Here is a 26107-nt window from a genome sequence, read left to right on the forward strand (position 1 = left end):
GAAGAGAGAGAACAAATGGGAGGAGAAGCTCTGAGTGTCTTTTATTGGCAAAGCATCCCAACAACAACGTCCTTGACAGGTGCCAGGAAGCGAAGCAGAGGCAGAAAAAGCCCCATGTGTGGGAGAACTCTGCAAAACAGGATCTGCCAGACTTCCTCTGCGGGACAGCCATGCCAGGGAGCAGGGAGAAGGGAGCAGGGCAGGCCCCACACTTGGAGCAGCCCAGTTCGAACACAGCTTCCCTCCTGAGCAGCACCAGCACCACCTGAGATTTCCAGCAGGATTTTCCTCCTTGTTTTCCACCCTGCATCCCATTTTTATATAAATATCTTTGGCAGCTTTGGTTGTCCTTTTGAGAGCCAGCAGGGAAAACGACTGTGGAGGTGGTGAGTGCTCCTTCATTCCCTGCTTCAGGGCTGCAGCTGGGAAGGGGAGGAATAGCTGGAACTGCAGATTTTCAGGATTTGAGTGCACAGGATCAGTGTTGGCGTGGGTGCAGCTGCTCCTCCGTTGCTGTTCCCATTTCTCAGAATTTTTAGTGGCATTCCCAGTGCCCCATCCCATTTGGGGGGGGATTTTTAAGGCCATTCTTGAGGAATTTGCTGCAGTGGCAGATTTCCACATGTTCAGAACCCTCACAGGGGACTTCAATTCCTTCCCTACTTGAGTAATGTTTCTTACTGGATTCTGTTAGATTCCTCTTTCCTGCTGGGAAGTGGGGAGTGTGGATGGGCTCTGCATTCACATCACCTGCCTCTTCTTTCTTGGCTCTTGGCTGAAAAAGCAAATTCATCTTGCAGAGGGAGCTGAGTCCCCATGGAAGGGGGGAGAGCAGAGAGGACATTCCTGTCTGACAGTGACACTCATTTGTGGGGGAATATTTGTGCTCTGGTTGTTCTTTCATCGTTCAGGAATTACAGCACCCGGCTCTGGAACAAAAGTCTCTTATCCCCAAAAGAGATGGGAATTGTTTGGGTGGCTCTGCACACACCCAACCACCTCTTTCTCCATGAGCTGCTGGAATGGCAGCTATTTCCCCAGGCTGACGTGGGAGGATGTGAGGCTGGCAGTGAGGAAGGGATGGATGTCAGGCAGAGCAGTTCCCAGCAGAGCCCTCAATTCTCTGCGCTGGTTTATCCAACAGGATTTCTGATCTGCCTTCTTCTGACTGGAAACAGCAACTTGCTGATGGCAGCAAGACTCATCCCCCTCATTAGTCCCACATTTCACTCAGCCACTCCATCCTGCCCTCCCAGAGCTCAGCGTGGCCCTTTCCAGGAATGATTCCAGGTGGATAACATAGGATGATGTCCCCAAACGCCACCCAGTGAGGCTCCTGCTCTTCCCCCATGGCCAGATTCCCTTATGGAAAGTCTGTGGGGTTGGGTGATGGCGTAGGGAATGGGGCTCTGCGGTTTATGTTCGGCTCTGCTGATGTCCAGGCAGGATTTTCCTGCAGGATTTGCCCTCAGAAGCAGCCTGTTGATTGTCCCATCCTGTCTGTGCTCCAAAGCCTGGCTCCACAAGGCACCTGCACCTCTAGAACTCGCTGAACTCGTGGAAAATGAAGAATTGGTGCCTCGAAGGAGGAGCTGACTCAGAGCTGATCCCATGCTGTGCCCCCTCTGACACTAAACCAGCACGGGGGGACAACTTCCCAAATGTTCCAGGAGCAGGGAGGGAGCTGGCCAAGGTCAGCTGGGCTGGAGAAACCCTGCTGTCGGCACAGGGAGTCATTCCCTTCCCTCCCACTCCCTCCCCAGCTGCCCCGCAGGCCTCACACAAAAAGGGTGATTGTTTGTTGTGCTCCGAGCTTTGTTCCTGCTCACATGTTTGTGCCTCTTACTGAGAAGGGCTGAAAAGCCCCAGATGCAAAGTGAGCCCTCAGCAAAGGCTACCTTAGGGGCAGCTCTGTTATAAACCCTGAAAATGAGGGTTGGTGCCTTTCTGGCAGCCTGGAGCAGGGAGATAAATGGAAATCTCTGTCCCAGACTGGCCCAGTTTGCACCTCTGCTGCAGCCACAGTGGTGCTGGAGCTGTTCCACCCCAGCGTGGCAGCTTTAGGGCCGGATTTATCCTAAAGTGAAGCTTCCCTGGTCCCAGCGAAGAAGGAGGAGGCTGCAGAGTTGGGAGTGGAGAGGCTGGAGCTGTCACCTGGGTGTGAGGCTGATGGAAAATCGGCCTCAATCTGAATTCCAGGCTGAGAGCAGGAGCAGAGCTTGGCCAGCTCTGCTGCAGCTGCGCTTCCAGAGGGGGCCAGGAGCCTCTCCCGATGGGAACTCCCAGCCCCACGCTGCTTCCCTTTCCTGTTGTGGCTGGATGTGGGGCTGATGGGTGCTCGGAGACCCATCCATCACTGTCCCTGCTGCTTCCCCCCACCCAGCGCGCTCAGAACCTGGCAGGATTTGCACAGTCCCCTAAAAACAGAGCACACCTAAAAGGCAGCTGATGGCAGCAGCAGCTCTCCCGTGGGGCTGCTCTGTTCCCGACCACCCAGGGGTTGTGGCTCCAGGGAAGGGGAAAAATGCCCTGATGGCCTCTCCTGAGGCCACCACTGCCTCAAACAGGAGCCAGAGATGGATGGAACAGTGCTGTGGTCAGATAAAAGGCGTGACAGGGTTAGTTCAGCCCTCCAGCACCCTGACAGAGCCCTGAGTGTGGTATGAGGCTGCAAATCTGCCCTAATTACTGCAGGGATTCACAGAAATTGGGGACAGAAGGTGAAGTAAGAGAAACAGATGCCAGGGCAGCCTCCTGGGGGAGGGAATCTGATCTCCTTTGCTTTGGTTGTTCCTGTGCTGCCTCCTCCCTGCAGACCAACAAGGGCTCTCCAAATGCTGGAGTCTCCTCTGCATCCCTGCAGGATGCTCCAAATTGGTTTTTTTCTCTCTCCCAGATGGACAAAGTAGGAGACTGCAACTATTGAGAGAGGCTGAGAACTTGCTGTTCGAGGGGAAGCAGCAGCTCCTTACGTAGGTGGAAATTCCTCAGGAAACACAGTTCTAAGGAGAGTCTCTTAAATTTGGCTTTTCCCAGTCGTCTGGGCTTTCCTAACAGGATGGGGATAGGGCAAAGAAGTCAAGCAATAAGGAAAATGATCCACTCTGAAGAATAGCCCTTGGCTAAAAATTGACCATTCCATGCAGACCTCGCTTGTACTGCTTAGAAGTGAGTCCAATTTTCGGAGCTATTTGGGTTCCTGGCAAGCAAAGTGAGGTCCAGCTGGGAGAAAGGCAGTCAGATCCTGTCTCGTGAAGGAAATGAAGCAGGAATTCAAAATCTTGGAGAATCTCTGCTAGGGATTCTCAAGGAGAAACATGAAAGGTTCCCTCCTGTTCAGAGCCGTCAAACTCGTGCCCAGCTAAGTCCAAGGAATTATGAGCTGCATGGAAAAGTTGGTTCAGCCAGGCTGTGGGGATCTGGGATCTGAATCAGCCACTCCTCCCAAAGCCTCCTGAAGCTTTCAACACAAGTCTTGCAGTCTTTGGAAAGAGGTGCTGGTCCTAAAGACCCAGCAGGTCTCTGCTCGGGGCATTCAGGGGCTCAGCCATGTTTGTACCCTCACTCCTGTGCAGTTCCTGGCACTCTGGAATCAGATCTTTGTGTCTAACACCCACCCATTTATTTATGGCAGCTCTGTCACTGCAAACAGGGATTGGGAACATGGGTCTGGCAAAGCCTCAGGCTCCAGAAGTTCATCTCTGTCCCCCTGCCCTGCTGTTGGGGTGGGGTTGCACTGACTCTGGGATTTGGGGGAGTTTTGGACACTCCAGGGCGGCTGGGCCTGTGTCCTGCCTGGTTTTTTGGGGGGGTCAGTGTTCCTGAGGCTGTGTCCTGCCGGGTTATTTGGGGGGTCAGTGTTCCTGAGGCCGTGTCCTGCCTGGTTTTTTTGGGGGGGTCAGTGTTCCTGGGCCTGTGTCCTGCCTGGCTTTGGGGGGTCAGTGTTCCTGAGGCTGTGTCCTGCCTGGCTTTGGGGGGTCAGTGTTCCTGAGGTTGTGTCCTGCCTGGTTATTTGGGGGGTCAGTGTTCCTGAGGCCGTGTCCTGCCTGGTTATTTGGGGGGGTCAGTGTTCCTGAGGCTGTGTCCTGCCGGGTTATTTGGGGGGTCAGTGTTCCTGAGGCCGTGTCCTGCCTGGTTTTTTTGGGGGGGTCAGTGTTCCTGGGCCTGTGTACTGCCTGGCTTTGGGGGGTCAGTGTTCCTGAGGCTGTGTCCTGCCTGGCTTTGGGGGGTCAGTGTTCCTGAGGCTGTGTCCTGCCTGGTTATTTGGGGGGTCAGTGTTTCTGGGCCCATGTCCTGCCTGGTTATTTGGGGGGTCAGTGTTCCTGAGGCCGTGTCCTGCCTGGTTATTTGGGGGGGTCAGTGTTTCTGGGCCCATGTCCTGCCTGGTTTTTTGGGGGGTCAGTGTTCCTGAGGCTGTGTCCTGCCTGGTTATTTGGGGGGTCAGTGTTCCTGAGGCCGTGTCCTGCCTGGTTATTTGGGGGGGTCAGTGTTTCTGGGCCCATGTCCTGCCTGGTTTTTTGGGGGGTCAGTGTTCCTGAGGCTGTGTCCTGCCTGGTTATTTGGGGGGTCAGTGTTCCTGAGGCTGTGTCCTGCCTGGTTTTTTGGGGGGTCAGTGTTCCTGAGGCTGTGTCCTGCCTGGTTATTTGGGGGGGTCAGTGTTTCTGGGCCCATGTCCTGCCTGGTTATTTGGGGGGTCAGTGTTCCTGAGGCCGTGTCCTGCCTGGTTTTTTGGGGGGTCAGTGTTCCTGAGGCTGTGTCCTGCCTGGTTTTTTGGGGGGTCAGTGTTCCTGAGGCTGTGTCCTGCCTGGTTATTTGGGGGGTCAGTGTTTCTGGGCCTGTGTCCTGCCGGGTTATTTGGGGGGTCAGTGTTCCTGAGGCTGTGTCCTGCCTGGTTTTTTGGGGGGTCAGTGTTCCTGAGGCTGTGTCCTGCCTGGTTATTTGGGGGTCAGTGTTCCTGAGGCCGTGTCCTGCCTGGTTTTTTGGGGGGTCAGTGTTCCTGAGGCTGTGTCCTGCCTGGTTATTTGGGGGGTCAGTGTTCCTGAGGCTGTGTCCTGCCTGGTTATTTGGGGGGTCAGTGTTCCTGAGGCCGTGTCCTGCCTGGTTATTTGGGGGTCAGTGTTTCTGGGCCTGTGTCCTGCCTGGTTTTTTGGGGGTCAGTGTTCCTGAGGCCGTGTCCTGCCTGGTTTTTTGGGGGGTCAGTGTTCCTGAGGCTGTGTCCTGCCTGGTTATTTGGGGGGTCAGTGTTCCTGAGGCTGTGTCCTGCCTGGTTATTTGGGGGGTCAGTGTTCCTGAGGCCGTGTCCTGCCTGGTTTTTTGGGGGGTCAGTGTTCCTGAGGCTGTGTCCTGCCTGGTTTTTTGGGGGGTCAGTGTTCCTGAGGCTGTGTCCTGCCTGGTTATTTGGGGGGTCAGTGTTCCTGAGGCTGTGTCCTGCCTGGTTATTTGGGGGGTCAGTGTTTCTGGGCCCATGTCCTGCCTGGTTTTTTGGGGGGTCAGTGTTTCTGGGCCCATGTCCTGCCTGGTTATTTGGGGGGTCAGTGTTTCTGGGCCTGTGTCCTGCCTGGTTATTTGGGGGGGTCAGTGTTTCTGGGCCTGTGTCCTGCCCGGTTTTTTGGGGGTCAGTGTTCCTGAGGCCGTGTCCTGCCTGGTTTTTTGGGGGGTTAGTGTTCCTGAGGCCGTGTCCTGCCTGGTTTTTTGGGGGGTCAGTGTTCCTGAGGCTGTGTCCTGCCTGGTTTTTTGGGGGGTCAGTGTTCCTGAGGCTGTGTCCTGCCTGGTTATTTGGGGGGGTCAGTGTTCCTGAGGCTGTGTCCTGCCGGGTTATTTGGGGGGTCAGTGTTCCTGAGGCTGTGTCCTGCCTGGTTATTTGGGGGTCAGTGTTTCTGGGCCTGTGTCCTGCCCGGTTTTTTGGGGGGTCAGTGTTCCTGAGGCCGTGTCCTGCCTGGTTTTTTGGGGGGTCAGTGTTCCTGAGGCTGTGTCCTGCCGGGTTATTTGGGGGGTCAGTGTTCCTGAGGCCGTGTCCTGCCGGGTTATTTGGGGGGTCAGTGTTCCTGAGGCCGTGTCCTGCCTGGTTTTTTGGGGGGTCAGTGTTCCTGAGGCTGTGTCCTGCCTGGTTTTTTGGGGGGTCAGTGTTCCTGAGGCCGTGTCCTGCCTGGTTATTTGGGGGGTCAGTGTTCCTGAGGCCGTGTCCTGCCGGGTTATTTGGGGGGTCAGTGTTCCTGAGGCCGTGTCCTGCCTGGTTTTTTGGGGGGTCAGTGTTCCTGAGGCTGTGTCCTGCCTGGTTATTTGGGGGGTCAGTGTTCCTGAGGCTGTGTCCTGCCTGGTTATTTGGGGGGTCAGTGTTTCTGGGCCCATGTCCTGCCTGGTTTTTTGGGGGGTCAGTGTTTCTGGGCCTGTGTCCTGCCTGGTTATTTGGGGGGTCAGTGTTTCTGGGCCTGTGTCCTGCCTGGTTTTTTGGGGGGTCAGTGTTTCTGGGCCCATGTCCTGCCTGGTTATTTGGGGGGTCAGTGTTCCTGAGGCCGTGTCCTGCCTGGTTATTTGGGGGGTCAGTGTTCCTGAGGCTGTGTCCTGCCCGGTTTTTTGGGGGTCAGTGTTTCTGGGCCTGTGTCCTGCCTGGTTATTTGGGGATCAGTGTTTCCCAGGCTTCTCCTCCTCCTCGTCCTGGCTGAGGGAAAGCCGAGGGTGAAGCAGAGGCACAGATCTCCCTGCCAGCTCCTCCCTGCCTGAGGACAGCACTGGCATCTCTGCAGAGGGGTGGGGGATGAGTTCTGACAACCCCAGAGCTCCCAGCTCAGCTGCTGCACACCCAGGGCAGCCCTCACAGGAACTGGGCTATTTCTGACCTACCTGACAACAGGAGAGATCCAGGAGCCCCTGAGAGAGACATGATCCACATTGTCCTTTGCTGTTTCTCCTGGTTTGCCCTGTGAGGGGTTCTCTGCTCCAGCTGTGGAATTACAGCAGTGCCAGGCAGGAGCAAGGAGAAAATTAAATCCCTGGCCTTGAGGCACCCAGAAGTCAGGGCTCAGAGCTCAGGCTGCTGCTCTTCAGCCCAGAAGTGGCTGAGTTCTTGTGCTGCGTGGCTTTTTAGGGAGCTTTGGGATAAAAGAGATCATCTATAAGCTAGGCCTTACCTCACTGAGGAGTCATTCCTAGCACTGCTTATCTTCTGAGAAACATAAACCTGGGGCATGCTGCGAGTAAACACATCTATTTTTGTAGTTTGTCTTTGGAGTCAAATGAAAATAAGAGATGACTCGAGGCTGAGCCCTACGTGGCACAGAGACAACTGAGAAGTGGCAGACGTGAGGCCTGACCCCGGGCTGGAAGTCAGGCTGGCATTGCCGGGGTCAAGGAGTTGAACTTGGTGCCTTTCAGCCACAAGCCTGCAGCTGAGCAGAAATTAAGTGTGAAACACATTGGATGAGCTGCTCCTGGTCATTTTGGGGGAAAACCTGGAGTTGATGTTGGTATTTCTGTTGCTCTCAGCATCCTCTGAGCCACAACTGGGCTGATAAGAGCTGGGCAAGGGCCGGACTTCCAGCCCAATCTGTCCACTTGGATTCCCAGCTCCTTGGGTGACTTCCCACCTGTGCTGGGGCTGCACAAGCCTTCCCTGGAGTTCCAGGGGAAGTTTTCACCCTCCTCACCCCCCCAAAGCTGCTTTGCTTCCTTTCCAAACGGGGAATTTCCAAACTGCCATATATAGATACCCCTCCAAACAAACCCGCAGATGTGGAGCTCAAACAAGGCTGTGTTCCCAAAAGCCTGTTTGTTCCAGCTGCAGGAATTCATCTCAGAGAAGAGGATGTTGCATCTCTTCAGAAATTGGGGATTGTTTACATCCCCGGAACGTCGCGGCAGCTGCAGAAAAACCTCCAAAACCTTCCCAGGCACTGAGGGCTCTACAAAATACCTGAGCCCCAGCAACATCACGATCAAAATACGGTTGATTGGTTGGTGGTGGTTTTATTTGGGTTTTTTTAGGTTTTTTCTTACAATTATCCATTGTTCCTGAGCTGTTCTGCAGCTTGGCACAGGGAGAAGGGGATCACCCTGAGGGAATTTTGGCCAAACCCATGGCAGGTGGAGAATTTGAGCTTAGAAGTGATGGGAAGCTGAGATTTCAACAGGAGCAAATCTGGAGTGGCACCTCTGGCTCCAGAGTGCATGATGCATCCAGGAAAGAATCAGCACAAGCACAGGCACCAGGCTTACTGGAAACAGGATTTGCCAGTTCCTGTAAAGTTTAAAAATAACCCTAAACCCTTTAAGATCTAATTATTTTCCAGGCTGCTTTTTCCTGCTTGCACCTATCCCAGCAGGACTTAGAGGGAGATAAAGGCTGAAGTGTCTCCAGGCTCCAGGGTGGGAATGGCATCCTCAGGGATAAACTGGCAAAAAACCAGGGAATTATTCTGAGATGAGCAACACTTCCTTGGGAAGTGAGTAATGGAAGGAAATCATCTCCATGTATCCACCAACCCTAATCAAGGGGCTCTGGATGGGTCTGAAGATGGGGCAGAAGGAGGGTAGGATGGGATGGGATGGGATGGGATGGGATGGGATGGGATGGGATGGGATGGGATGGGATGGGATGGGAGCAGGTGGATGTCTGGGTCAGCTGATGAGAAGCAAGCGGATTTGCAATGGGACAAAGAAAAATGGGCGACAATGGGCTGAGAAAATGGGCTGGAAATGTGCTGGGACTGGCTTTCAGGGCTCTCAGATGCACATCCCGAGCCCTTGGCTAGGGCAGGTGGGTACATGGAGATGATTTCCTTCCATTACCTCCATTCCCTGCTTCCTCCAGCCCACCCCTGCCATGTCCCAGCTCCAGAATCCAGCCAGTGGGAGAACAGCAAGGACAGAAACACCAGCAGAGAACCAGGATGAGACTGGGAAAGTTCTGAACTCAGCAGGGGTTTGGAAAACATTTTTCCTTCTTGGTCAATGCAGCAGCCCCTGAATCGAGTGGGAATCTGTGCAGCAGGAATGGATGGATTTGCTCAGACTGGGGGATCAGACCGTGTGGGATTTGCTTTGCTGTGGGATTTGCTTTGCTGTGGGATTTCCCCTGGAAGCTCCTTTGCCACCAGAGCCTGGAGCTTCCCTGCCTCAGGAAGGGGATCTCAGAGTGAGAGCAGGGATATCCCATTCCCTTAAAACCTGGGATAATGCTGATTCCAGCCTGTATGGACCCCTGGGTGAGGCTGGCACCACCACAGGGCTGCATGGACTGAGTTATGGAACAGCCTGGTGCTGTCAGCTCCCTCGGGATGCAGATGGGTCCCAGACTGGGAGGGGAACACAAACAAGTGCCCTCAGCTGTCTGAATCCATGGGTTTTAATTGGATCTCCAGCCTGTTGTGACTTTCCATTTGGTGGATGAGTTTGGATACAACTTTTTTCCACTCTGTGCTCTCCTTGGCCCCTAATGTTTTTTTTTACAGTTCCCAGGGGGAGAGAAAATAAAATTGGAGGAAATATTGCTCACCAGTATCCAAAATCCCAAAAGCTTCCAGACATCCCTTCTTTGCTGCCTTTCAGCCTGGCCTGCTGGTCACTCCCCGTGTTAAGGAGATGATGATCGATGGATCTCTTCATAACTGGATGTAATTTTCCAGCTTTTCCCTCCGCTGGTAACATCCTGGACCTGTCCAGAGGCAAAAACCTACAGTGGAAAGAGGAAAGGGAATTGTTGTCACCTCACCTGATGAGTGGGAGCCAAGTGCAGATGCAAGGAGAGCAGGACAGGCACGGGAAGGGGGATTGGGTTTGATTTCTTTATGCTCTGGCACAAATGCCCTGCACACAGGGGCACGGAGAAGCTGGACCTCGGGGTCTTTGGTGTTTGCTCCTCTCCCCTCATCCACTGAGAGGCTAATCATGGGTTTATCTTTAGGCTGTGAGCCCCCTTTCCCCCAGAACCCCGGACTCGAGTCCGTACTTAACTCCACGCTGAGGGAGATGATCCCTGGGCTGTTCCTGTGCCAGCTGCAATTCCCAATGTTGCTCCCTGCCCTTTCCCACCACCAGCAGCCCCTTCTCGCAGGCTCTGGGTGCCTTGGTGACCCCAGCAGCCCTTCCCCAGGGGACACAGGCTCCGGGTGTCCCCTAGCCCGTGGGAGGGTAGCACTAGGACCTGTGGAATGCTCCTCCCAGAAGATTAGCCAATATTCCCAGGGCAGGGCAGCTCCCCAGCCTTTCTACTCTTTCTTGCCTTTATAAACGTGTTTTTCCTTCTTCCAGCTCATTCCAGAGCGGAGAGCTTTGGATTTCTTGCAGCTTTTCTTTCCTTTTTCTTCCCCTCCCGGTAACTGGCCTGCTGCCAGTGCCTCGCAGGGCCAAAGTTTTATCTATAGGGATATATTTTCCAAACCAGCCCCAGCTGCACACAGCGAACCCCCGCTCCTGGGGCAAGCTTAACTCGGCAGAGGAAGAGCGGCAGGAGCGCTGCGTGTGCCTCTCCTCCAGCTATTCCTGTCAAGATGGATTTATGACTCTAAAAGGAGTGGGGGGGGAGGAAGGAGAATTGCCTCCAGGAGCCAGAGCTCGCACCACAGCCCAGGAAAACACACGGCGGGGAGCGGGCGGAGATCTCAAGGCATGGAAGTGGGATCGCGCCGGGATCTGGTGGATCCGGACTATGACTGATCTCAAGCTTTTCCTCTGCCTCCACAGAGCCCAGCTGGCGGATTTAAGGTAGTTTGCCCAGGACCAGGCTTTGCCATGCTGGCCAAGGCAGTGCTCTCCCTTGGTCTGTGGCTGCGGTTTGCTGCAGGACAGGACACACCTGAGCCAGGTGAGTGCCTGCAAAGGCGAAGGCGTTCCTGCGGTACTTTACCCCATTTCATGCCTCCTGCTCCTCAGAGCTCCTCGCAAACCCTTTTCAGAATAAAAGCTGAGGCTACAGTGCTGCTTTAGGTGTTTAGAGGTACTTGTGTACAAGAAACAAACCTGTCTGCAATTGCCTGTTAGAAAGTAATTCTGTCGCGTTTGTTTCCAGTGGGGAAAAGCAAACTTTCACAAATTTGCAGAATTTAGAGTAAATCATATGGAGAAAGTCCTCCCTCCTCGCTGGACTGGGGGACAGGCACTGAGAGAAGTCAAGCTAGTGATTAACACGATGTTCTCTTGCTAATCTCTGTAATTCAATCATTACAGCTCCTCTTTAAAACGCTTTCTCTTGGATACTGCTCATGGAAAATGAGAATGGGGCAGTCCTGCAGAGCTGACAGCGGGGAAAGGGACGTGGAGGAGATGGATGTCTCATTCCTGGTCCCTGGGCAGGGACTCATCCCACGTCGTGGTGGCTGAGCTGCCGCGATTCGTTTTGTCCTGCCCTGTGCTCACCAGGGGAGAACCTGTGGCTGCAGGTTGTGTCTGGTTCTCACTGCACCTGGGAAAGGACAGGGAACTCGTGTCTGCCTGGACAGGAGCTCCTCAGACTCTGCAGCCCGGACTGCTGGGGTCTGACTGTGCTGCTGGTACACAGAGAGCCTGGGGCTGGGGCTCAGATCCCTCACAGGGTGCTGGGTTCTGTCCCTCAGTGTCCCTCAGTGTCCCTCAGTGTCCCAGGCTGGGGCTGGGGCTCAGATCCCTCACAGCGTGCTGAGTTCTGTCCCTTGGTGTCCCACCCTGGGGCTGGGGCTCAGACCCCTCACCGGGTGCTGGGTTCTGTCCCTCAGTGTCCCAGGCTGGGGCTGGGGCTCAGACCCCTCACAGGGTGCTGGGTTCTGTCCCTCGGTGTCCCTCGGTGTCCCTCGGTGTCCCTCAGTGTCCCAGGCTGGGGCTCAGACCCCCTTACCGGGTGCTGGGTTCTGTCCCTCAGTGTCCCAGGCTGGGGCTGGGGCTCAGACCCCTCACCGGGTGCTGGGTTTTGTCCCTCGGTGTCCCTTGGTGTCCCTCAGTGTCCCTCAGTGTCCCAGGCTGGGGCTGGGGCTCAGATCCCTCACAGGGTGCTGGGTTCTGTCCCTCAGTGTCCCTCAGTGTCCCTCAGTGTCCCAGGCTGGGGCTGGGGCTCAGACCCCTCACAGGGTGCTGGGTTCTGTCCCTCGGTGTCCCACCCTGGGGCTGGGGCTCAGACCCCTCACAGGGTGCTGGGTTCTGTCCCTCGGTGTCTCACCCTGGGGCAGGACTGGTGCTGCTGCTCCTGGCATTGTCCCAGCGCTCCAAGTCCACCCAGGCAGCAGCTATTCCCATTGTCCTGCCATCCTGCTGCCCCGGGATTTTGTGGCATTTTCCCAACCCAGGCTCTAAACAATGCTCAGAGCTTCAGGGTGTGTGACAAAGCCAGCCGTGGCATTCCAGAGGGACTGTGCCCTGCTCCAGAGGCAAAGTGTGTGTGTTAGTGATGTGCAGTGGGCAAAGGGAGGAAGCTGCTGGGTGGCCACTGATGCTTCCACACGCTCAGGAATGATTGGATTGTTCTGGACAATGGGTACTGGATTCGTGCACAAAGCCAAGGCAGAATCACCAATTCCCCCAATTCCCTCTTGGGGTCCAGGTTCAGATCTCTGCTGCATCAGTGTAAAGTACAACCTTTTGATAGTTTGGGTTTGGATAAATGGAATTTGATCGTTGTCTCCTGGGCTGGCACCAGCAGAAAATGATGGGGATGTTGGTATTGTGAGTGAAAAATAAAGACATGGCCCATCCATACACACTTTGTGGGGACCCTGCACTTACTGCCCTCTGAAGCACTGGCACAATTCCACAATCCCAGGACAGCAGAGAGAGTGAAACTCATGGAAAGATCATGAGAGGTGGCAGCACAGCTCCCCTCCTGCTGTTGGGATTTGTCTGAAGGGCCATTTCTCAGCCTGAACTCTGCCATGGGTGAGCTGGAGCCTCCAAAGGCTTTTAACCACCCAAGTATTTTGTGCTAGGTGGATGTCAGCCCTTCATCACGCAGGTGACCTCCCCATCTCCCATGGGGCCTGTGGCGTGGTTGGAAATGTAAAACCCCTCCTGGGTGGCTTGGGGGGACAATTCTCTGCCAGGGAGAGGTGCTGCCTTCCTCCTCCTGCCTCTCACTGTGATCCAGAGGGGCCACAGGGAAGCTCAGCCTGTGTTCCTCAGTTCCTCCTGCCTCCCTCTCATTGCAGAACTTTTTCCCTTGCGTGGCCAAGCAGCGAGAGGAGAAGACGAGCGTAGGATGTCAAACACAGTTAAGCCAGACAGGACATGATCTGGTTTGGCTGTAACTGAGCCCCACGAGCTCCAAGCCCGTGTAAATCAGGCGTGTGGAGTGTGTTCAGCTCCCAGCTGAGAGCGCGGGGAGCTCTGCGAGCGGATGTCTCCTGTCAGCATCACGGGGAAGTCTGGCCAGCTGTTTTCCTCCTGGAAAAGCCAGCAGGCAGCGTTGTGTTTCCATAGTGACATTTTGCTCCCATCTCCAGCCCTTCAAAACACTTCTGATCCGAGTGCACTGACCGGGCATCACGCAGGGAGTGACAACAGGACCCTGCCACGTGTCCCGTGTCACTCCCCAGGCTCAGGCAGAGCGCAGTGATGAGGTCTGCAGTTATTCCTGGCAGTTCAGGAGGCAGGGAAGTGCTCATGGATGCCCCTTTCCCTCCAAATCCCCCCTGGAGAGTGAGAAATCCTCATCTGGCACCATGCCAAGAGGTGTAAAGTGAGGAAAGTGCCTGAAAACAGCAGCAGCTTTCGTAAGCAGGGATTTGCTGGTACCAAACCTCCACGGCCCCACCTCTGGCATGGATGGCATGTTTGTACTGGATGCAGGACAAGGAGCAGAAGGAAGGATGAGGGAATTGAAAGCCTGGACCTGCACGGGGGGACAATGCAGTGTCCAGTCACTTTTTAAGTGTTGCCACATTCCGGATGGGGGGGAGAGCTTTTGTCTCGATTTTTTTATGGATTCTTTCTGCTGAATGGGAGGAATTTGTTTCCATCTCAGGCAGGACTGGGTGTTACAGGTGGGGTGGTGTTCGAATGAAGGAGAAGCCGTCTGCTCCACCCACAGAGGGTCCCTTCAGCTCCAAAATACACCCCTGTCCGCCGGTGGGTTTAGCTGCTGGCTTTGTGAACCAAGGCAGAACCCTGTGGTGGCAGACTGGGGCTCTTCCTAATTAACACAGCTATTCCCAGCAGTGAGTGATGGGGAAAAGTAAGGGATGCTAATGGGATGCCTGGCTCTCTGGGTGCCCCAGAGCTGCAGGGTACAGACAGAAGGACACAGCCGTGAGTCTCCTCTGTTCTCTGGTGTCTCACACTGTGCTCACCCGGGTGTTCTCCATGCAGGTAGCTCTGGCAGCAGCTGGATTTCTGCTCCCTCGGGGTGGATTCCCAATTCCCCTCCCAGTGCTTGTGCACATGACCCTGTTGTTTACTGCTGCAAGCAGCGTCCTTTGGCCATTGATCCCTGCCCTGCCAGTGCCAGAAGCTCTCCCAGCTGCTTGTTGCAACATTTAGGAAGCGAGGGACACTTCTCAAACCGGTGAGGAGCAGAGGGAAGAACAACCCCGCGTTGCCAAGATCTCTCCCCGTGTCCTGCCAGCCAAACCAGTGGCTTGTCCTCCTTCCAGCAGAGGGGAGAGCTCAGAGCCGTGGTTTGCCTTGCTTTGTGCAGCCAGCAGCACGAAGCAAAGCCCTGCTGGAATGCCACTGGGAGCTCTGGGATCCAGGAGCAGGGACCTGTGCGGTCACAGTTCAGCTCCGCTGGGTGATGTGGTCATTCCTGGACTTCACTTTCGTTTTCTGCTCGGCTCTGAGCGCCAGGGCGCTGCGGGGGAGTGTCTGTGGCACAGGGTGAGCTGTGCTGGGTCACACGGAGCTGGCTGGCATCCAGCTGGGCTGCAGGTCTCTCCAGCCTGGTCACAGGATCAGGGAAGGGTTGGGGTTGGAAGGGACCTTCAAGATCATCTCATTCCACTCTTTACCACGGGCAGGGACACTTTCCTCTATCCCAGGTTGCTCCCAGCCCCATCCACCCTGGCCTTGGACATTTCGAGGGATCCAGGGGCAGCCACAGCTTCTCTGGGCACCCTGTGCCAGGGCCCCACCACCCTCACAGAATTTTTTCCAAATATCCCATCCAAGCCTCCTCCCTGTCAGTTTGAAGCTTGCCCTGTCACTCTGTCACTCCATGCCCTTGTAAATAATCACCTCCAGGTATCTTTAACTTCCCCCATTCCTGAAGGCTCTGTCTGATCTCTCCTGTTGTTCCCAGAGATCCGTTGTGCCTCTGCCGTCTCAGCCAGCACCTCTCCCTGAATCCTGGGATTTGGCACAAGATAACCAAGCTTTCCTAGCACGTGCCTGTGCAGGTTTTGGGTTCACACCATTCTCCTAACGCTGTTCCCTCTCTCTCCCCTACCAGGTCCCCAGCCACCCATTTCCAACACAGAGGGGGACCTCCTCTTCCTGCTGGACAGTTCTGCCAGTGTCTCCCACTATGAGTTCTCCAGGGTCAAGGAATTCATGTGGGACCTTTTGCACCCTTTCACCTTTGGCCCCAGGGACGTCCAGACCAGCATCATCCACATCAGCACCACGCCCACCATGGAGTTCCCGTTTGACCAGTACCTGACCAGTGGCACCCTGAGAAAAGCCATCCGGGACACGCGGCAGCTCATGGGTGACACCAACACGGGCAAAGCGCTGAGCTACGCCAAGGAAAAGCTCTTCAGTGGCGAGGCTGGGGCCCGGCCAGACGTGCCCAAGGTGCTGGTGTGGGTGACAGATGGCTTCTCCACGGATGACATCTCGGAGCCCATGCAGCTGCTGAAGGACATGGGGGTGACGGTGTTCATCGTGAGCACCGGCCGCAGCAACTTCCTGGAGCTCTCGGCTGCTGCCAGCCAGCCCTCGGACAAACACCTGCACTTTGTGGACGTGGATGACCTGCCCATCATCACCAAGGAGCTCAGGGATGGCATCCTAGGTAGGCTGGGGTGGGGGGCACTGGGAGGTGGCAGCAGGGCTGAGGATAGGTTCGTGTTTGGCTCTGTGGGGTGGGCAGTGGGAGAATCTCCCAAAATCAGTGGTCATCCTGACCCAAAAGTGCTGTTCTGGCAAACTGAGGGGGGGTTTGTCCACAATGCTACAGGTGCAAGTATAAACCAAGGTTCTGGGAGGTGTGGGACAAATATATTCCCCTTGGAATATCTGACTGAATGGGACAAATTCCCTTCTGCAGAGCTGTGGGTGAGATGAACTTGTGTTTGTGAGGAGTTCAGCTGGGAATGAGGAACTCGGGCAGCAAAATACCTGAATTCCTAAAAACCCCACAAGTCTTTGGAATGAGTCATGCAGGTCAGGCATCTGCACAACCCAGGCAGAGCAGGAAAATGCCCCCACCTGCACAGGTTGTTAACCAAAGGTTTCCCAAAAAGCAATGATTTCACCTCAGCAAGAGGCTGCTGATGGTGGAAACAAAGTGCCTGAGCTCCTTGAGTTGATTTTCACATTCAGGGTGATTTTTTTTTTTTCTCTAAAATGTTGCCTGGCTCTGTGCCAGCTGATGGAGGTGGAGGAACACAAACGTGTTGAACACATCCAAAATGGGATTTGTGTGCCTGGCAAGGATCTGGTCCTGTCAGCTCCCTCCAGCTCTTGCCTAGGACAGATCTGACTCCCTAAATACACCGTCAAGGGCTGAGATCTCCAACTCCTGCAGTTGTTCTCTTACAAAACACAATTAAAGATGGTGCCTGCTGTCAGCATTGAGACTATAGGAAAGGAATGTTTTTGTTCCATAAATCCCCTGTTATAACACGTTCCACATCCGCCAGATCCATGGCCTGACTTGGCCAGCACAGCCCTTGGAAGAACAGCCCAGCCCTGCCTCGCTGGGCTCAGCAGGCCAAGTGCTACCTCTGTGTTCCTGTGGTGGTTGCTGTGAGAGGGAACAAGCAGCAGACTGGGGTTTTCAGCACTCCAGGTTTTTAGAGCATCCAGTAAAGGCTCTGAGGAGACCCAAAACCATGATCTGGGCCTTAGGACAGGCTCTGAGGAGACCCAAAGCCATGGTCTGGACCCCAGGAAAGGCTCTGAGGAGACCCAAAGCCATGGTCTGGGCCTTAGGACAGGCTCTGAGGAGATCCAAAGCCATGGTCTGGGCCTTAGGACAGGCTCTGAGGAGATCCAAAGCCATGGTCTGGGCCTTAGGACAGGCTCTGAGGAGATCCAAAGCCATGGTCTGGGCCTTAGGAAAGGCTCTGAGGAGACCCAAAGCCATGGTCTGGGCCTTAGGAAAGGCTCTGAGGAGACCCAAGGCCACGGTCTGGACCCCAGGAAAGGCTCTGAGGAGACCCAAAGCCATGGTCTGGGCCTTAGGACAGGCTCTGAGGAGACCCAAAGCCATGATCTAGGCCTCAGGAAAGGCTTTGGAAGCCAAGGGCACTGCCAGGGGCACTGCCCCTGGGGTTTGCTTCAGCCTCCCAGATGCCTCTGGATTTGTTTGGAATGCTGAGGGAGTTACTGTGACTTTGCAGACTTCCCACAGATTTTTCTGGAGGTTCTCTCTCCATTGGAAATCCTGATTTCCTTCCTTGACTTCTGCTGTGTGAGGTGGTTTGGAGCTGGTTTCAGTGTCCCAGTAACCCTTTCCACAGAATCCTCTGTGTGCAGCAACTCCTTCCTGTTTCCAATCACAATCATTTGAAAAACCACTCCCAGGGACTGTGTTCTCCCCCAAAAAACACCCATTTCTCTCCCACATGAGATTTGGGCAGCACCATCAGCTCTCCTCCTGGCCCAGCCACCCCGCAGAGCCCCAGGGATTTTGTTTCAGTGGTGATTTAGTGTCTAGTGCATCCTGAATCCAAAATAGCTTCCCAAAAAAATGAGAATTCTCCTGCAGATAAGGCTGTCTTGAAGATCACAAGATCTGCAAAGGTCACAACTACCCTGCTGTGCCTGAGGGCAGTATTCTGGGCATCCAGCAGGTCTAAAATCTGCCAGGCTGGGATTTTAATGGAAGGTGAGATTCCCACGTGAATCCAGCAGTTGGTGCTTCAAGCAAAGTGCCAGACATTGGTCACAGCACCTGATTGCACCTTAATAAAGCCACTTAAATCCACTGTTCCCTACCTGGAGGAGGCAGCCCTCAATCACCACCCCTCCTGGGATAGCAGGGACAGGCAGGATCCTTGGCACGCAGGAATTAGGCCTTTCCAGCTCTGGAATGGCCCAGACTGGTTTGGTTATCACTGCTCTCTTATCTTCATCTCCTGCTACTGTTAAAAAACAGTGGAGGCTTTCGCAGAGGCACAAACAAGCTTTGTCAAGAGTTGCTCTCCTCCTTCCATCTCCTTCCCAGGAATGAGGTGTTTGTGCCTGCTCCATAGATATTCCAGCAGGGGTTCCTGCCAAGCTGCTGCTGCTGCCTCAGGTGGGCTGAGAAGCCTCAATCTCTGCAGGGAGAGACTCCTGAGATGTGGTGGACCTGAAATAGCTGCAGTGCTGCTGCTGCTCGGTGCAGGGGTGCAGGACGGGGGCTGGGGATGGATGGGTGTGTCCACTGCCTGTTTTTCCTTGGCACATGGAAGAATTCTGCAGAATGCAGCAGGCCACAGCTCCCAGCCAGCCTGGCTATGGCACAGCTGGCTCCTGGCAGGGATCTCCACCCTTCTCAGCAGTAAGGGAAGGTTCTCAGGCTGTGGAGGAGCTCAGGCTCCTTCTGTTGCATCTTATTTGTACCCAAAATACGGCTTTTGGTGCTCTCGTCCTGGGGAAGGACCCCCCAGTGTTGTGAAACCAAGGCATTCCTGTGAGGTGACATCAGGTCCTGTGCCTGCAGCCACCCGCTCTGCACTCAGCCCAGCTGAGCTGAGGCTGCTGACTTGTTCCAGCCTTTGGCACCACCTCCTGAGCCAAGCTCTGCAGGAGCCTGCGTGCCCAGCAGGCCCCAAACATCACCACGTCCCACACGTGCTCAGGGCAATGCATTCCTGATCTGAAACGAGGGCCTGGGTGACTCCTGCTGCAGTGCAAGCTTTGAGCCTGGAGTGCTCTGATGTCCTCACCTGGCACTGAGTCCAAGCAGGTGAGCAGAGGGGGTGATCTCAGACCCTGAATGTCCACCCTGGCGATGGAGAAGTGTTGTCCCCTCTCCCAGAATCAGAACTTTCCCCCCATTCATATCAAAGCAGGGAAGTAGAACCAGGAAACCTGAGTGATTTGTGCCAAATCCCAGCTGCAGCTTCTCAGAGGGGCGACCACAGACCCAGATCAGGACAGGTTCTCCTGCCTGGCTGCATTTCCTACCCTCATCATGAAACCAGCAGCATTCCTGCAAGTCTGATCCTGACCTCTGCAGAGTTCACAGGATGCCAACAAACTGGTGGCTGCAAAGTGGTGTCTCGAGTCACCAAGAGGCAGGAGGTGGAGGGAAAGTGTGTCACAAGCTGTCCCTGAGTGTCACCAGGCAGGCACTGGCTGGGTCCAGCACAGGATATTAACTTGCTGCTTCCCTCTGGGAACAGAGGGGCTGGGAAGCACATTGTGGACATCTGTTTTCTGGGGTTTATTGCCCTCTTTGTATGCTGAAGGCATCTGGGGTCTGGCAACAAGGAGCAGAGCTGTTCACTGTGGGCTTCCTGCCCTCCGTCCTTTGCTCTGCCCCATTTATTCACAGTGTCCTTGCCTCCAAGCTCACTTATTTCCATTCCCTGAGCTTTTGGCAGGATTTTTGGCAGGACTGAGGCCCTTCCTGTGCTCCCTGTTCCTTCGTGGCTTGGCCCCTGGTGTTTGTGGGGCTCACAGAAGGGTGCAGTGCCCCAGGACTCCTGATCCTGCCTCCCACCCTCCGAGTGGGTGGAGTGCTGCTGGCTGGGATGGGATGGGATGGGATGGGATGGGATGGGATGGGAGCAGGCAGGGCACGGAGCAGGGAAATGTTCCTGCCTGCCTGGGAGAGCCAGGGAACAGCTCAGAGGAAAAACTGAGGCTGTTTTATTTGGTACAGGGAAGCTGGCAGGGCCTCGGAGCAGCTCGGAGGAGGAGAGCTGATCCTCTCCCGGCTCAAGGACAAGTCTGGGAGTGCAAAGCAGCCCCATCTTGCAGGTTTGGGAGGAATTCTGTGCCTCCCTTTACCTCTGTGCAATGGGGAGCCAGTGAGGACTACCTAGAGAGAGCTCTGTGAGCATGAGCTGGAAGGTTCTATCTTAAGGATTTAGGAGCACTTCAAAGCTCAGGCTGCTCCTAAAAATCCTTTAAAAACAGAAGAGCATCTTCCTGTCTTCCTATGTCATTTCCCTGGTGCTAGAAACAAAGTCCTGTGTGTTTCTGCCCCTCTGGAAGACCAGAGAACAGTGGGATTCAGCCCAAAATAGGCTTGGAAGGGCATGCATATCGGAAGGGTCAAGTAGCAGAGGGAGCTGGGGGAGCTGAGGGAACTGCCCAGCATCACAAGAGGTATTTGTGCCTGGCCTTTGGGGTCTGGAACTCAAAGGTAGCACAAGCCTTGAAGAGAAGCCTCTGTGCAGGGGCAGGGAGAGGTGAGGTGGCACAAGAGGGCTCTGAGTGTTGAATGTCACCGAACAACGGAGCTCTGTGAAGCCCTGCAAGGAGTGACCTCAGCTGGGATGGGTCCAGCTGGCTCAGCAGTGCTGGGCAGTCCCCTGTTGCTGCCCTTTCTTCCTGGTCACTGGGCACTGGCAGAGAGCAGGGAGAAATGGAGTTCTTCACACTCTGGGCTGCTTCATACACAGGAATTGAGTGGTTTGGTTTCGCTGGTGGGTGATTTCCACAGGGATTTGGTGACACTGATGCTGCCAGCTGCATCTCACATCCAGAAGGGCTGGGACTGCAGGTGCTCCATGTTCTGGGTGTTGATGTCAGCAGTGATTTCTGGCCATTGTCCCCCTTCCAGATGTCATCCAAGCCAACCGGCTCCATGCCACAGACATCACCTCGAGCAGCTTCCGCCTGCTGTGGCCCAAACTTCTCTCCCAGGAAACTGGCTACTACACCCTGGAATATGCCCCAGCAGCTGACCTGGCAAGGAAGAGGACACAGCAGGTGTCTGGGGCTCACACCAGCCTCGTGCTCAGCGACCTTGCACCAGAAACCACTTATGAGGTGGCTCTGATTCCTGAATCCAACGTGCACTACTTCCCCACCCAGACCACAAGGGTCACGACACTGGCAGGTAAAATGGGCATGGCTTGGACACATTCCCTCCTTGGGGACAAGGAGATGATCCCTGTCTCCTACCTGAGGCAGGAGGTGCAGATGGAGGGTGCTGGAACGACGTAAGGGTTTGAGAGGGAAGGAGAGGGGGAGCACTCGGAGCAAGAAGCAGCTTCTCTGTGCAGAAAATAACTCAGATTTATGCTGGGTAGCAGCCTGGAAAAAGGTGTCAAACTGAAAACCTGGGCAGGGGTGGCAAAGTCAAGGTGGACTTGTACACAATATTAATTTTCTGCACACAAGAACAGTTCTGGCTGAGTTGTTCTGCCCAGGTAGAGAAACCCTTTTCTTTGGGCTGAGCTGTGTGAGGAGTATCAACACCCGCTTGCTGGGTTGATTTTAATGCCACATCACTCAAGCCCAATATGGTGCAGGTCAGTAACACTCATTACATCCTCATTCACATCTCTTTCCATTGCTTCCAGAGGAAATCAGCCCAGTTCAGGTTCTCATCTCAGAGTCTGGGCCACACAGCTTCCACGTGAGCTGGGCTCCTGTGCTGGACAGCGTGGTCAGCTACCAGGTCCTGTATGGGCCACTCCCAGGGAACTCAGTGAAGGTGCTGGAGGTGGATGGGAGGCACAACAGCACCGTGGTGGAGCACCTGGCACCCAACACCACCTACCTGGTGACAGTGACTGCAATCTATAGATCTGGGAAGGAGAAATCCCTGTCAGCCAAAGCCTGCACCCAGGAAGGTGAGCGAGGGGAAGTGGCAGCACAAGGAGTCCCTGGAGTGTCCCTAGAGGGTCACCTGCCTCTATGTGAGGACAGAGGAGTCCGTGAATCCAGTCACTGGGGTGGGATAACAGGGGAAAGCTGCATGAGCAGCTCTGGATGTGCCATTGGGATGTAGCTGATATGTAAGGGCCAAAGGAGAACCAGACACACACAGTGACAGCTGCAATGGGGTATGGCCGAGCTGCTGCTGCAGTCACAACCAGGCCTGGAGATCCAGGAGTCTCCCTAAAGAAGAGAGAAGATAGAAGATGGAGAGCCCCATGAAGCATCACAAACCCTTCTCCCCAAAGAAGAAAGGTGGGATTACTGGGGTGTCCTGTGTGGAGCCAGGATTTGGATCCTTGTGGATCCCTTCCAGCTTGGGATATTCCGTGGTCCCATGATTCTAAGTGTGCATTTGGGAGGAAATATGAACATTTAAAGAAAAAAAGGCCTCAAACAGCATCCCCAGCCTGCTGGGGAATAAAGAAGAAAGAGAAGTGCCCTTCCCTCCTGTCCCCTCTGTGCCTGTTCCTTGGTGTGACTTGGCATCAGAGGGGCAGAAGTTTAATGAGCAGAACCTTGTGCTCTAAGAAGTACCTGGGAAGATATTGCAGGAGGCAAAGTCTGGCTCTTATCAGGACTCAAGAATGAGGAGCTCAGGGGATGACACAGCTGAGGGCGTGGGATGTGACTGCCAGTGTCTAACAGTGTGGAAAAAAAGCATCTTATGCTGGTACCAGGGCAAAGTTAAGGACTAATTAGGCCGAGCTCCTTCAGTGGGGATATGTAGTGTGATTTTATCCCTACACCAAAGCCCAGGCTGGCTGGCAGCATTCCCCTCGGGAGGCACAGGGAGCAGGGAACTGTAGGGATCACCCTGGCACGACGTCCTGCAGCAACACGGATCTTTTCTCCCCAGAGGGCTCCAAGGTGAGGCACCTCCGCTTTGAGGACGTGGGTCCCAGCAGCCTGAAAGCCTCCTGGGACTCTGCCGACGGGGCGGTCCTGGGTTACCGCGTGCGGTGCCGGCGGCAGAGCGGCCCCTCCTCGGTGCTCAGCGTGTCCCCGCAGGTGCACAGCGTGCTGCTCACCGACCTGCCCTCGGGCACCACCGGCAAGGTGTGCGTCCAGCCCGTGTACAGGAACCAGCCCGGCAAGAGGCTCTGCCGCACCGTGCACAGGCAGCCAGGTGAGCTGGGGGCGAGGCACGTCCTTAAACAAGGATCCTGAGAAGCCCTGAGGTCACAGAGGAGCCTCCAGGGCCGGGATATTCTGTGCTCATCACCTGTCTTGCTTCCCCACAGGGACTGACCGAAGTTGGGCTCTTTCCCCCATTTTTAGGAGTTAAGACTCCTCCTAGTGGAGTTGATTGCAGGCAGGAGGGAAAAAGTGTACAGTGGAGACAGTCCTGGAGCTGCTTTGGGATAACAAGGGTGGGGATAAGGCTAAAAGCTGGCATGGGCATCGGAAAGTGCTGTTTAAAAGTCATTTGAAGCCTTGGTTGCCCTTCACTTTCCAGGGGACAGGCAGCTATTAAAGCCACTGTTAAAGATGTGTTACTAAGACACAACACTTCTTCTTTCTTCCTTCTGCTGCCCACAAACCACTTTCTGTGAGGGACGTTAAAGGATTCCTGATAGGATGGAGTAAAACTAACCAGGAGCTATACAGAAGCTAAACAGAAGCCCCTTTTTCCCAGCAAGGGGCTGGAGTGAGAGTAAACATGCCCACGGGGGTGAGATCTCTGACTCAGATGTGGATAAAGCTGACATGATGTTCCTTGTGTTCTTCCAGCTACAGAGGCCCAAGGATACAGGCACACGCAGAGAGCGTGACAGAGTGGAGCGAGCTGATTCCCAGCAGAGCAAGGGATCTTGCTTGGACAAGGACTTGGACGAAAAGGAGGAGTCAGGGGAGGAAAACCCCTCATCTCCCAGCCTGTGCTGTCCCTTGAGGTGTCCTGCTTGTCCAGCCCAAAGTCTGTCCCCAGCCAAGCTCTCCCAAAGCTCGAAGGCTTGGCTTGGCTGGATGGAGCAACCACTCTGACTAAAAGATGCCAAATCTGTACCCACTGTGTAGAAACACGCCTGACAAATAACAAACACAAGGCAAAGTGGTGGATCCTCACTATGGCTTGCTTGCTGCCTGTTCTCTATTTATTAAAGGTCGAGACAGTTTCATTTTTGCAGCTTCTGAGCACGTTCAGGACTTGACTGTTCACTGCCCTGGCCTTCCATCCAGGGCACTCAGAAAGATTCCACGTGGCCAAATCCATTCCTGCTGCCAACAGCCAGGGAACCTGGAGTGTGAGAGAGCAGGAAACTCAAAAATCCTGGGAATGTGCTTCCCCAGCAGGTCCCTGCAGGGCTCTCAGCCCTCAGGGAGCAGCCGAGAGTCCAGAAAAGCCAGACAAGACCATCTAAAGCAGTTATTTTTGTTTCTCATTCAAACACCAGTGTGGTCCTGCCTGGATCATCAGCACTGGGTTGCTCTGGCATTCCTGCAACCTCTTTTCACCAAATGGGACTCCTGCTGTCTTCATGGAGATTAATTAGCTTGTTCTGTGACTAATTACAGGCAGTAAGTCTCCAGCACTATCATTCCTCTGCACTCTGAACACTCTCAGCACATCTCTGGTGTCTTGTCTTGGGCTTCCACCCAGTGCTAAGCTTGAGCAACACTTAAAAATGAGGGGTTTTAAGGGAGAAGAGTAAATCTGATTCTTTCCCTTTCGGCCCCAGGCTTGAACTCGCTGTCGCTACGCCACTCTGGAAAGGGGAGCTGGGAGAAAAAAGAAAGACAAATTAAATATAAATACCTAGTGACCAAGCAAATGGTTTCAAAGTTCAGGGCTTAGGGCTGTAAAGAAATGTAGATAGTTCTCTGCTAAACCCCAGCATCAGTGGGAACACCCTCCCTCAGTAACACCTGCTCTATTTTAAGTTTATTGCTTATTTGTCCTACATGTGGAAGTTGTTTTTGAAGCTGTGCTGTTTGTTGGAGAGCCCCATGCAGCGTCACAAACCCTTCTTAAAACAGCTCCTTTCACAGCTGAGAGGAACTTTTATCCCTGACCTTGTCTCCTGAGAGCTGAATCCTTCATCTCCACCTTTATGGAGCGTTTTCCTTGGGCTGTCTTGTCCAGGAGAGAGGGATAGAAGAGAGGTGAGTCACTCATTAACTCTGTAAAGAGATTTTCACGTGATTTGTGTCCTCCTTTGGAATGTGCATTTGTGACTGATTAATCTCAGTGGAGCCTGTGCTTGAAGGGATGATAAAGCCCCTGGAACCGCTCATGCAACGAGATGATTTTGTTTGTTCTTGCTGTAGGACAGAAATTAAGTTTGCACAACTCCCTGCATAGTTTATGAATACATTAACGTGTCATCCCCCCGGTTGTAACACACCCTTTTGAAGACAATTAAATATAAATACAAGAGCTGCTGAATGGTTCCTTTGTGCTTGATGGCAAATCTGTGAATTGTGGGTTTTGTTCCAGGGCAAAAAAAGCTGGCATTCATAGGATCATAAAAGTTGGGAAAAGCTTCTGAGATCACCCTGTTAAATCACCATAATTTTAAAAGACTGGGAAGTGTTTTACCCGTGACTTCATAATCTGGTTTACACAAAACTTTACCCCCATCCCTCAAAATGTGCTGGAAATATAAAAATAGAAATATGTTGGTCTCGATAAAGCCTCAGTTCCAGTAAGAATTGCTCTACAAGGAGACAAAGAGTAAAAGTCCCAGAAATCTTGGCAGAATTGGTAAATATTTGTGAACAACCACCCTCAGGCACAGGGTGGGATTTTTGCAGTTGGGACTCTGATCCTTGTGGGTCCCTTCCAGCTCAGGAAATCCCTTGATTCCATGATTCTAAGTGGGCATTTGGGAAGGAACATGAACATTTAAAGAAAAAAAAGACCCCAGAGGGCATTCCCAGCCCCGGGTGTGTTCTACATTTTACACCATTTTGGGCTGCAGAATTCCACCTGTTTCTGACTTCCACAGAATTCCCCTTCTCTAAAGCCTTCCCTATCATCTTTCCCACTCCAAGCAGTTGGATAAGGAGACGATTTCCATGGGAAATCCCGCACTTTATCCGACAAAACCACTGAGACGTGTTTCCCTGCACTCCCCTTCTCTGGAAGCTTCTGTCTCATCTTCCCCCTTCCGAGGAGTTGGATTAGGAGCTGATTTCCAGGGAAATCTTGCTCTTTATCCCAAAC

General features: G+C 54.0%; 1 protein-coding gene and 1 long non-coding RNA gene across 3 annotated transcripts; one reads left to right on the top strand and one right to left on the bottom strand.

Moving 5' to 3' along the window:
• The first annotated feature begins 183 nt into the window (after positions 1 to 183).
• On the top strand, positions 184 to 25327 carry VWA1 (von Willebrand factor A domain containing 1). 2 transcript variants are annotated; one of them, XM_032131631.1, is made up of 7 exons: positions 184 to 386; positions 10678 to 10798; positions 15341 to 15904; positions 20837 to 21115; positions 21582 to 21854; positions 22799 to 23068; positions 23674 to 25327. In XM_032131631.1, the coding sequence occupies exons 2-7, from the start codon at positions 10726 to 10728 to the stop codon at positions 23712 to 23714; spliced, it is 1500 nt and encodes a 499-aa protein (XP_031987522.1). In that variant the 5' UTR covers positions 184 to 386; positions 10678 to 10725; the 3' UTR covers positions 23715 to 25327. The 2 variants fall into 2 exon arrangements, with proteins under 2 accessions (XP_031987522.1, XP_031987521.1); XM_032131630.1 differs by lacking the exon at positions 184 to 386 and adding an exon at positions 10186 to 10600.
• Positions 7946 to 9814, bottom strand: LOC116454715. Its single transcript, XR_004244184.1, has 2 exons — positions 9491 to 9814; positions 7946 to 8233 (listed from the first exon to the last, which is right to left on the bottom strand). It is a non-coding gene; the product is annotated as an uncharacterized LOC116454715 (long non-coding RNA).
• Positions 25328 to 26107: the final 780 nt, after the last annotated feature.

The sequence above is a fragment of the Corvus moneduloides genome, chromosome 22 (genome assembly GCF_009650955.1).
Source record: "Corvus moneduloides isolate bCorMon1 chromosome 22, bCorMon1.pri, whole genome shotgun sequence".
In the NCBI taxonomy this organism is placed as follows: Eukaryota; Metazoa; Chordata; class Aves; order Passeriformes; family Corvidae; genus Corvus; species Corvus moneduloides.